Source organism: Penaeus vannamei, chromosome 4 (assembly GCF_042767895.1).
Source record: "Penaeus vannamei isolate JL-2024 chromosome 4, ASM4276789v1, whole genome shotgun sequence".
NCBI classification, from domain to species: domain Eukaryota; kingdom Metazoa; phylum Arthropoda; class Malacostraca; order Decapoda; family Penaeidae; genus Penaeus; species Penaeus vannamei.
This window is the reverse complement of record NC_091552.1, coordinates 43,826,116-43,838,615: the sequence shown is the minus strand read 5'-3', so window position 1 is coordinate 43,838,615 and position 12,500 is coordinate 43,826,116. Positions and strand designations below refer to the sequence as shown.

At 35.1% G+C, this 12,500-nt stretch overlaps 1 protein-coding gene across 3 annotated transcripts in view; it reads left to right on the top strand.

Annotated features, from left to right (window-relative positions):
- The window catches only part of LOC113811397 (aminopeptidase N), an 82,746-nt gene that overhangs the window by 1,949 nt on the left and 68,297 nt on the right, over positions 1-12,500 (top strand). Inside the window, exons 2-5 of one of the 3 annotated variants that reach the window (XM_070121084.1) lie at positions 3,594-3,695; positions 4,742-4,845; positions 5,156-5,441; positions 5,650-5,737. In XM_070121084.1, coding sequence (XP_069977185.1) covers positions 3,594-3,695; positions 4,742-4,845; positions 5,156-5,441; positions 5,650-5,737 — 580 coding nt within the window. Of the gene's footprint in view, positions 1-3,593; positions 3,696-4,002; positions 4,151-4,741; positions 4,846-5,155; positions 5,442-5,649; positions 5,738-12,500 lie in introns of those variants that run through there. The other 2 variants (XM_070121086.1, XM_070121085.1) reach the window with 2 other exon arrangements.

Sequence of the window (12,500 nt, the reverse complement as noted above, 5' to 3'; positions counted from 1 at the left end):
AAATTTTGGCTCGTATTTCCGAAAATCGCATTTCCCACGTGTCCCCCAAGATTGTTGGGTGAAGTTGTGGACTTTGTCTCTGGCGGGTGCATCTGTACCATAAGAACTACCAAGAAAAGTTAATACATAAGTGAAATGCAAAAGTTGGATGATGTGAAAATACCACTTGAGTTTGGAGAGGGGCCACCTGCATAAGGCAGAAGCAGTGGCGATGAGGGTCAGCTATGGATAGGTAGAAGAGAGAAGATCATCACTATCAGTGGATGGTAAGCCCTGCCATTCCTTGCACACAGGGGGTACTTTAGAAGCACAAGAAACAGACAAGCCACAATTTGACTGATGTCACAAGAGCCTGTCACAGCAAACCCAAAATAATAATAATAAAAATAATAATAATAATAATATTAGTAATAATGATAATTATTATTATTATTATTATATATTCAGCAATACATATTTATATGTTTTAGCTACATCTGAATTCACATTGTAGCTGTTTTTTCATGTTTCTGATTAGTTTCCTTTGGTATTGTGGAGATATGTGTGTAAACTTCAGGACCCTAACAACAAAAGAGTGAAATGTGATTAATGATCTGGCCACAAAATGTCAAATTGTGATTGATAAAAGAGTGAAAAGAATGTTGCAAAATGTCAAATTGTGATTGATAAAAGAGTGAAAAGAATGTTTCAAAATGTCAAATTGTGATTGATAAAAGAGTGAAAAGAATGTTTCAAAATGTCAAATTGTGATTGATAAAAGAGTGAAAAGAATGTTTCAAAATGTCAAATTGTGATTGTCAAAAGAGAGAAAAGAATGATGATTGATCCAAGGGGTTAATCCATTGGATCTGGGTGCCTTGTTGCCTGTATATGGCCCAAAATCCAGGCTTTAAGCTTACTTAAGGGGCACTAATACATACCTTAACCCACTAACGACAGGTATCCCACTTATGAGACACCTGAAAAAATAAACATTGCCGGATGTACTGCCAGTGTGATGCTGTATTGGGGCTCGTGCTCCAACGCAGCAGCGAGCCACAGTGGGTGGATGGGAAGAGTCCGGGGCAGCCCCGCCCGCTGATTTTGTAGCTGCCCGGAATCTTTTATTTTCGGCTTCAAAATATACCGGCGTTAATGCGTTAACTGGAATAGATTTCTGAGTATGGAAATAGCAGTCCACAAACCTAATGTAAACAATATTGTGTGCTTTCAGAAGAGTTCATAGATATTGCTGTGTATCCCCAGTAAATTTGTATCAAGTTTAAAATACGTTTGATAATACAACCCTTATATTTCTTGTATTCAATATGTACATGATATTTATATATATATACATGATCTGATCTGGTGTCGCACTGGCGGGATGCCTGGTAATGTTTACTTTTCCGGGTGTCTCATATGTGGGACACCCGTTTGGATCTGATTTTTCAATTAGCGTTGAAGAAAAATTTAACACGATAGAAGCTGGGAAGAAGCAAAACACCCTTCATTCATTTCTTGAGTAGCTTCATCGAACATCTCGAGTGCTTCTTTGGCCGTCAACTTTGGTGTTTCTTTGGAAAGTTGTTTTATTATTTGCTCAAGTGAAAGATGAAATAAAAAAAAAGACAGTCACTCATCACCATATCTCCCTGATTCAGGAAAATTTGTAAGACAACTTTTTATGGATAAGATTCATATTTTCTGTTGTTGTTTTTATGAGATCATATTATGTGGATAAAAAAAATATTGGCATCTACACTTCACAACATCATCAGGTATTTTTTTAACCCTTTGGATCTGGTTGCGGCATGGAAATCACGGTGCTGAAAATACGGGCAGTAGGTTTTGTAAGTAGCCAACATCCTGGGTGTGTGGTGGGTAGGCCGAGCGTGCAAGAACACCCATGAGTGGTGACAAGATTCTGTGGCTCCCCCTTGCAAAGTTATTTTGTGTAAACTTTTTTAGCCTTTTTGCCATTTTCCATATTTGTCTTTTGATTTGCAGATGGATTCCATATCATCTTTCTATGTCGTAAATAACTCAGTACATTACATTCCACATTTGTTTATCGATGGGAATAATGCTAAAGCCCCCTTCTAAGTGCCAAATGAGTCTAATTACACTCCAAGAGGTTTGTGTGCTCGTAGGGAGTCTTATCCTAATCTTCAGTCATGACGGCAAGTTTGCCTCACCTGGCCCTCGGTGATTTTGCCCGATGACAGCATGTTCACATCACCTGTCCCTCGACCCAGATTTTTCCATGGTGGGACTGGAACGTCATCTGGATTATAGGGATTAAGGACATTTTCATAATATTGTAGGAGAATTTGGCTGAAATTTGCTTCTCTCACCTTGGAATGGTCATATACAAAGGCACTGCTTACCAATGTACCTGCACCATTAAATTTTACTTATTGTACATTATAAAAACATCTGTTTGCTGGAAATCATTATAGGCTACATTAGTAACTTGAAATGAACTAGTGTCTAAAGGTATTAGTATCCCCCAAGCAAGGATGTAGGATGTAGATTTTCTTTTTTGTGTATATATTGTCTACATTTATATATAGCAAAGAAGAGAATGTAGCATCTGCTTATATTTTTTTGTGTGATTAGTGATCAAAGGTAAATAAGCTGAAACATTATGCATTACCGTGACTCCTTGCTACAGATGTGAGGTTCGGTATATTGATGTAAAATAAAGTCTACAAATAGGTGTTTAAAGTTGACTTGGGTCACCCATAGTCACAATAATTATATACCATATTTTTAGCCACTATTTTTTATGGTCTCCAAAACCTATTTACTGAAGGCTAAAAGTTTTTGCTTAACTTGGATGTGCTTTACCCAGTTAACCCATTAACACCAAGTACAATATTTGGCTAGTTGTCATTAACCCACTAATGTCGGTATATTTTGAAGCTGAAAATAGTATTTTCCGGGCGGTTACAAAATCGGCGTGCAGGGCCGACCCAGGATCTACGCGCCGATCCAATGTCACACTGATGGGATGCGCGGACATGTTTATTTTTCAGGATGTCTCATATATGGGACACCCGTCATGAATGGGTAATACCGGTTTGTTGGCGTGCATTAACAGCTCATTTGTGCCTAGATCATTCTTTAGTTTGCAGGCTATGTTAGGCACCTAACGTGAAAATCATACCCATAAGAGACAATAGAAATACTTTTTCTTTGAAAATGTGATCCCAAAATTGAATACTGACACTAACACAAAATAAGAATTTTAGGAATCTGGATGGATGAAATCTCAAAGGCAATAATTATGGATAAGTCATTATCTCTAAGGTGTGGCTTATATTATCAGTTAATGTACTGGTTAGGACTGGGTTAACTCTTGACTTATCATCTGAAGGTATAAAATAAAGAAAGGATGATAATTCATCCTTTAACACTTCTGATGATTCTTTGCATTACCATTTCTCAATTATCATCTCCCTCTGAAATTCTTCTTTTGGAAATTTGCTGTGTATCAGATTGTATACTGATAATTTAAATGGTGATATGTCTTATACAGTTACAATATGGGAATTAGAAGCTGGAAGAATGCTTCAGATTTTGCAAAATAATCACTGATCCTCTGTTTTCAGAGTATGAAGCCTCGTACTGGTGTATTTTGCATATCAATCAATGAAGCAAGAGAGACGACAGACCTAGAAATGCCTGACTTGAGAAACACATTTGTTATCAAGGTGAGTTGGATTGAATCACATGTTTTTTTATTTTTTTTTATTTACTTTTCAGAAGAGAATCTAGAAATGATCTATACTATAATGATAATATTTGTATACTCTACTCTTTTCACTACCACCATGCAAGCAACTGGATTTTATCAGTTTCAGAGACATACCAAGTTGGTAGGGAGTATATATATATTTTTGACAAATAATGGCATAGACATGCTATTATATTAAGTGAGTGAAACAGAATCAAACAAACAACTGATTTGCTTTGTCCCTTTCACATTGAGCTTAACATCTACAGATGGCTAATCCTACCTGACGGGGCCATATGACCTTATCTGAACTGGACATCTCCAGTCCCTCTACTTCACCTTCACCTTACATCCTAATCCTGCCTGACTTGTACACCCTGCCTGCAAGATCCGACCCGACCTGCCCTTGATGTTTTGGACCACTCTTATGTAGTTAGGCATTAACCAAGTGATTGTTAGCACTCTTGTGAAATTTGTCATTCCCTCTTTCAACCAAAATTTGTCCTTGTATAAAGTTTTAGAACAGATGTGATGTCATCAGGATCCATAGAGATCTATTGACAATCACTGAATTCTAGTAGAGGATATTTTAGCATAATTGTTTTTTAAAAAGTTTATTGATGATCTGTTTTGGCCACTGACATCTGGCACTGGCTAAAGGCAGCCACTAGTACAGTCAGCAGTAAGACTTATAGACTGATTGGCTGTGAAGATTAATGGATTCTGCTCATGTGTAGCTTAGTCTGCTTTATATGGTATGAAAGATATAATTTATGAAGTTACTGTGAATGGTTGAATCCTTTGTTCAAAGAAAATGATAATGTATGACATAAATGTATCTAAAATCATGGAAACTAAATTTAAAAAATAGAATAAGTCTTTGGGTAAGTTATTAAATACTCTACATGAAAGATTATGATGCAAGGGGTAAGAAGAAACCTTGCATGATAAAAGTACAGAAAAGTAATAGAATAAAAGTTGCAGTTTTAGCTGGTGGTCATGATCAAGTGTTATCCTTTCCAGGCGGATAGTGGGAATGAGTGGGTAGTTGAGGCTCAGGATCAGGAAGACATGAAAACATGGCTTACTACCATTGTAGCTTATTGCTGCTCAAATGAAAAAGAACAGTAAGTGCTTGTGGGGTTTGTTTCCTTTTTGTGTGTGATAATTACTGATTTTATTCTCTTCAAAGAACATAAGAGGATAAAGAATCTGCTACTAATGTGGAAGTTGTTCTTTTGGGTTATTTCTTTTTAGGTAATCTTTTATTCCCATTGTATTTGGAAATGTTTGATAAGTTTAGAGTTTTGTGTGACTGCTATCATGTTACATATATGCATTCAGCCTCAGAATAGGATTTTAGCTATTGTGCAAATAATGGCATGAAATGTATTTTACATATGATAATGATATATGTAAAATATCTCCTTCACATAGGTCAAAGAATTATGAACTGCGGCCTGCAATGTACAGCGTGAAGAATGAGTCTTCACAGTCCCTATCAGCTGCAGTCCCTGGAGGTGGAGGGGGAGGAGGGGGAGGAGGAGGAAGTGGAGGAGGGGGAGGAGGAGGAGGAGGAGGAGGAGGAGGAGGAGTAGGCGGAGGAGGAGGTGGCAGTGGTGGTGGCAGTGGTGGAGGAGGGGAGACTGTCGAGGCCCGACCAGAACACCCACCAGACTTGCCTCCCAGAATTCCAGGCACTACCTCACCCATCTCACAGCAGGCAGGAAAACCTTTTTTTTTTTTCAGTACTTATGCTGTTATAATTTTTTGTTGTGTTGTCTTTCTCTTATGGTTTTATGACTCATTCTTAGGTAAATTTTGTAAGATCATGCATGATATTCACTTCATATAAATAAGAAGGTAGTCTTACCACAGTATTATAGTTTTGCAGTTGGATTAACTTTGACATTTCTCTATGAAACCTGCAGGCAAGTGGCATTGTAGCAAGACAGAACAATCTCGCAGCACACACGAGATCACAGAATGGTCTGGGTGATTACTCCAATGAGGAAAATGGTGAGTATCAGTAGCCTTTACTTTGATTTTGTTCCATATTAATGATTACTTTCATAACCATATTATTATTGTTGTTGTTATTATTATTGTTATTGTTATTATTGTTATTGTTGTTATTATTGTTGTTATTATTATTATTATTATTATTATTATTATTATTATTATTATTATTATTATTATTATTATTATTATTATTATTATTATTAGTATTAGTATTAATATTATTATGATAATAATAATAATAATAATAATAATGATAATAATAATAATAATAATAATAATAATAATTATTATTATTATTATTATTATTATTATTATTATTATTATTATTATTATTATTATTATTATTATTATTATTATTATTATTATTATTATTATTATTATTATTATTATTATTATTATTATCATTATTATTATTATTGTTATTATTGTTATTTAGTTTGTCTTATCTTCATTAAGGCTGCGATATAGAAGCAGAAAAGCAAGTTCCAGGTTTGTTGCAAAACAAACTATAAAAATTGCACTGGAAGTATCATTTGAGACTATTTGGAGAAACTGAAAAAACTCAGGACCTGTACATTGTAAAGTTTTGTGCAAAAAGTCTGATTTAAGATTTTTTTTTATTTTGAAGTTCCTGTAACAGTACATTGGGTTGAGGTATATGATTTTTGTTGTTTTATTTAATGTCATTATTGTTATTATTATCTAAACAGTACTAGTTAACATGAAACTCATATTTTTACTAGTTCAGAATACTAGTTTCATTTGTTTTTAAGGTTATACCTTCAGCTTTGTGTGTGTGTAAGGCATGTGAGGAAGCGCCAAGATATTATTAGTGGGCAAAACAGGTGAATGAGTGGGCTGTCATTCATGCACTGAAAAATAGGATTATGTATGCCTTAGCTCTGATATCACTTTTCATAAAGATAGTTGGAAGGGGATGTTGGAAATATGTTGTGAAGTATTTTTTAGAAGAAAGAAGTGCTTTTATGAAGAAAAAAGACATGGATGAATGTCTCTGGTTGAATATTAGTTGGTAAGAGATGGGAAGAACTATCAACTTGTTCTCATACGGTTGATGTTTGATCATATCCTTAGATTTTTATTACCGTCTTTGTATCTGAGAATGTGCTTGCTGGCAGGTAAAACTATATTTTATCTGTTTTTCCTTTTTTAACTGTTGATCATGTCATGCCATATTTATGGATTGATAGGAAGAGATCTGGAGCATAGCATCTCTCACTGTAAATTGTTGGAAATTATTTCTTATTGATTATGTTTCCTTTTTATATTAGTGAAACGGGCAGTGGTTTTGATGCTTAGCATTACTCACTTTGTCTTAAAGGACTTGTTTACTCTTCAAAGTGCACCTGATGCATTGATACTTGAAACTATCCTCCTGTTATTTATTCATATTACCAAAACAACTGCTAACTGCTGTCATTAGAGAATGGCTCAGAGCTACTTGCAGAACCATTGCCATTGCTTGTCTAAAAATAATGGTGGTATCTTGGAACCACTGTCCTAGCAGGTATGTTAATAATTTTGTTTCAGTATATAAATGTCTAAGTGGGAAGCAGTTCTAAAGTGTCAGTTTCAAAGTACCAGCAGTGGATTCCAACTCTGTTTTGATTTTTTAATAAGTCAAAGTGATTTTGTTAAGCTATCTTTGTATTACTTGTCTCTGCCTGATTGAAGCTCACCATGGCATTATCAGATATATGATTGGATAATTAAGTAGTGTCAAATAATTCCAAGTAAAATATCACTAAACCAAACCGTATTATGCTTTGTTGTACTGTACCATAACGTATCTTCATGATACAAGAATTCTTCTGGTGAGTGTTTTTCTACAGTGTTGTATCTGCTTAGTGGCCAGTAGAATAAAGGAGTGTGTGGGAAAGTTGAGGGTGTTTAATGCCTTTTTTAGAAATTATTTGGTATTGATAAAAGAATTAGGAAAGAATTCCAGAAGGCAGGTAACTCTTTAAAGCAATTCATTCATACATATGTATTCAGTTATCCTTTTTTACCCCCTCTTCTTCTCTTTCCCTCTCTCCTCACACTATCTTCCTTAATCCCTCTCTCTGCCTCCTTCTCATGCCTCTTTTCTTTTCCACCCTGCCCTCGGTTTCATAGAATGTAACAAAATGATATTAACAAAAGCAAAATGATATTAACAAAAGCAAAATGATCTTAACCAAACATCAACAGTGCTTCCTTTAACACACTTGAGATGCTTTTCAGTTTGCCATTTGAACACTTTCTCAAGAACTGGAAACTGGAAGAAATAAAAAACCATGATCCCTCATCCAACCTTTGCTAAAAGCACTTCTCCCCTCACCCCCTAGTTAACATACCTACGGATGTGGACTTTTACTCAAGCCTCCGGGACTATCCCTGGTTCCATGGCACTTTGTCCCGCTGTGATGCCGCCTCAGCTGTCCTCCAGGAGGCTGTGGCTGGCCATGGGGTGTTCCTCGTGAGACAAAGTGAGACGCGCAAGGGGGAGTATGTCCTTACCTTCAACTACCAGGGAAGAGCAAAGGTAAGTGGTAATGCTAATAAACTGGTAGTGGGTTCTAAATTTAGTATTAGGTAAGAGGAATTATGAGATTAGTGTACCTGTTATTTTTGTATGTGAGTATAGGATTAGTGTTTGTGTAATTTATATGTACATATGTGGAATTTTTACACAAATGAGTGATTTTTGTGTGTGCCTATGAGACTGTTTTTTTGGTGTTTCTCTGTCTACGAATCTGTATTTATCTGTACACAATTGAAAAGGCGATTTTTACAATAATACATGATTTATTATATAATTTTTATTGTTTACATTAGATGATTATTTGTGACATGGCACTGCTAAATGGGTCAAAAGTTGCAAGGCTCCATTATGTAGAAAAGGTTTTGATAAGCACTGAAACATCTTGATGTGTGATTATTATGATAGTTTATTCATGATGATGTTATAACTGCATCTAATGCTGAATGATATAGGTGCAGGAATGGTATAGTAACCTGATTCTATGATGTAATCATAATGTTGATTAATAAGCCTGATTAGCTGGAAATGGGACAACATGACATTGTAATACTGTGGACAGTAATGTTCTCAATCTAATTTCTGATCTGTGTGTGAACTTTACATTGCGAAGGTGTTCCTATCATGCAATGTTCTAACTTCCTTTATCTCAATACTGTGAATAGAATTCCTGCATTTAACATTCTGCCTCCCATAACTTTGGAACCATTCACCCGATTCAATTCATCTGGGTACTGTTGGAAAGCTGATGCTCTGTAAAATGCAAGAGTCCCTTCTGATTCCCTATAGTATGCAGCGGTGCCATCAGCTGGAAAACTTCACCTGGCAACTTCAGGCTCATTTGGTGGTGCTGGGTCACATTTTGTGAATTTGAGTGTATTTAAGAAACTTTCAATTTTAGTAAATGTAATGTTCCTTTCAAGAAACCTCATTTAAACAAGAAGAAAATAAAAGCTCTTAATGTCAAGATATATATTTCAGCTCATCTAAATATAGATTGATAAAGACCCTAGATCACTGAGAGTAAAGCACAGTTTAAAATCCTCCTAATATGTGATGTGATCTTGCTTGTTGTGCAACCTTCAACCTGAGTGACAACCCCATTCCCTCTTACAGCATCTTAGGATGACCATTAATCCAGATGGTGCATGTCGCGTGCAACACCTCTCCTTTGCAACCATATTTGACCTGCTCGAGTACTTCCGTGACAACCACATCCCATTGGAGTCTGGTGGCACTTCGGACGTCACACTTTCTGAGTTTGTCATTGCGGCAGACTACTCGGCGCGGAACCAGGGAACAGGCCAAGCGGGAACTGACCGTAGGGCACCCAATCTACCTGATACCAGAGAGGTAATTTTTTTTTTTTTTTTTTATCTCTGTAAAAGTAGTGTGTAAACATTTTCATTATTGCTTTATATTGGCATATAAGTAAACCAAATCCAGAATGATGTAGTTCCCCAAGAATAAATTGTTTTTATGAATTCTGCAGGTCACTACTCATGGTGGATCTGTACGCATGACAACTGCAGCTTTAGAAAGACTTCAGTATGAACAAAGCAATTCAGGTGGGTCAACAGGACGTGCTGTGGAGAACACATACACGTATACTTAAAGCCATGCTCTTGATTTGGAGGTGATAAAAGCACAAGAAAAGAAGTTGACATCAAGCAGTGTGTTGAGTTGGAGATGCCTATTGCTGGGGAAGTTTGAAATTGAAGCTCAATTTCAGAGGCCTTTTGTGCAATTTTTTTTTCCTTGTAAGATCTGGGCTGAAGAAGTTTATCAATCTTTATTTCTTTTTTACCCTGTGTTTGATTTTATGAGGGTATACTTTCAAGATGAGATTATTAATTACATGTATTTAATTCAGGGCAGTGTCTGAAGGAAGTTCATGGTAACTTTCTTTTTTGAAAATTAGTAGAATATTCTACTAAGTTCTATTCATTGATTTAGATCAACTGAATATGATATTGATATTATATATGTTGTGCCATTTGTTTTCAAAACAAAGTTTAATTTGTAGATTGACAAATGAATCAAAGACTTTGCTCTCTAGATCATATTTGGAACCTTGATGGATATAATATCAAAATCATAAATATCCATATCAATACTCCATGATTTATTTTAGGTATCACTTCTTTTTTAAAGAACTTTCATATAAGGTTGTGGATAGTTAGACTTTTGACTTGTAACACTCCATGACATGCTGGAAAGATGTCTACTGTAGAAATTCCAATTGTGGGAACTTGTCCTAATATGCAAGACGGGGTGGAGGAATGAGCTGGAGGTTGACCTAGATGTTTATAAAGCTAATATGTATTTTGGAGCATGTTTCATTTATGACCTGGCTGAGAACCACCTCAATTGATGTGAATATAAAATGCCTCTGATGTACCACATGCTTTGTTTCATCAGACCCACTATGATTTGGATAGGATTATGCAATTCTCCATTAACCCAAAAATAGGTTTATATCTTAGTACCAAAGTTAAGATCAAACTTTGAAGGCATTGATTATTTGACATTATTTTATTGATGATGGATATCTTCTGATCAGTTCTAAGGGAGAGTCTCCAGTGCTCAAAAAGCACGGAGAGTAGTTTATGGTCATTTGATATTTTTTGTTGTTGTTGATCTTGATGAGAGAACATCAAGCAACTTTTAATAATTGCTGGTATTTGGATTAGATGATTGTGCTTTATGATGAACCATTTGCCATATGTGATTGGTGCAGTCAGCAACTTTGTTTTCAGTATATTATATTCCATGTTATTGATAGACTGATATTGATTGTATATCTAAATTATTAGGTAATTATGTTTGTGTAATTAGATATAGTTGTAAAGGGGAATCCTGTTAAGAATGTAGTTGACATTAATATTAACCCTGTGAGATGCATGCTTGAACCCCAGTTACATAGGCTTAAGCTCTGTATGCCAGAAAGCAGGTCACTCCTCCACCCATTTGATTGCAATTGGGAAATATTTTTTTGGTTTTGGAGACCCAGTATCCCTCTTTTTGTTAACATGATCAAAAGACTTTTCAAGTTCCAATTTTGAAAATTGAAACAAAGGCATTACTGTATAAGGCTGATATGATAGTATTATTGTTTGCTAGTGTATGAGCATTCTTAGTTATTCTGTTTTTATTTATTTATTGATTTTAGAGAAAAATAATGTGAAGTACTTACTGATCATTAACATGATGGGAAGATTTTTCCAGAGAAAAATGATTTTGCAAATAGCTTTATGAATTGTGTGATGTAAGATCACTAATATTTATTTTAAGGTATTATCCTGAACTATGTATGAATTATGGGGAACCCACTTGAAAAGAAGTTATAAACTTCATCTGGATCATTTTAATTAGTCAGAGCATTTTGATCAAAGTCAGCCAATTTCATGTGGGAGGGATATATTTCACTCAGATATAAATTAGTTATACATCTTCATGTGAAGAAAAACAGTTCCTTTCAGAGAAGCATTTGTCAAATTTTACCAGAAATTATATGATGGAAAGTATTGTATCTTAGATGTAAGTGCCTGCTGATTCAGCTCTTCATAATACATATTCTGTGTGAATTCCATAATGTGAATCAGGTGTATTGATAAATTAGGCATTCATGGAAAATGTTAACATTGTGGTTGTTAACATGAAATATTGGGCTTTAGGTAATAGATACTAGAAAAAGGTTTGATTGATTTCTTGTGTAAAGGATGAATTTCAGGAATTTCTTAATGGTACAGACACAATGGAAACATGAAAAACAAACAAATTATGATTATTTTACCAGGAGAATTATATTCATTAACTTGTTTTAAGAATATAATTTGGATACCATATTTTTTATGACTTTAAAGGTTTAGTAGAAAATCTATAGACCAAAGCTCCCTTGAAGTAGTGTGTAGTGAGAAAAAGGTACAGTTATTTGAGAAAGGTATTGTTATCTGTAGGTGATATTAATTTCCCTGTATAAGTTATACATTGACAGTTGTATAGGCAGAAGATGAAGGGAGTAGTTTGATATCTGTGTAGCTCAAGTGATGTCGTAACAATTGTTGGAAGCTGGTAACAATTTCCTTGAGTACAAGCTCAGGTTATTTTAAAGTTATCTTGGTGTAGCTGTTTTCTGGAACTGTGTATGTAGTGAGTGGTGAGGTTAACTTTTATGTATTTTATGTATGATTAGACCATCTCTTTGTGGATATCAGG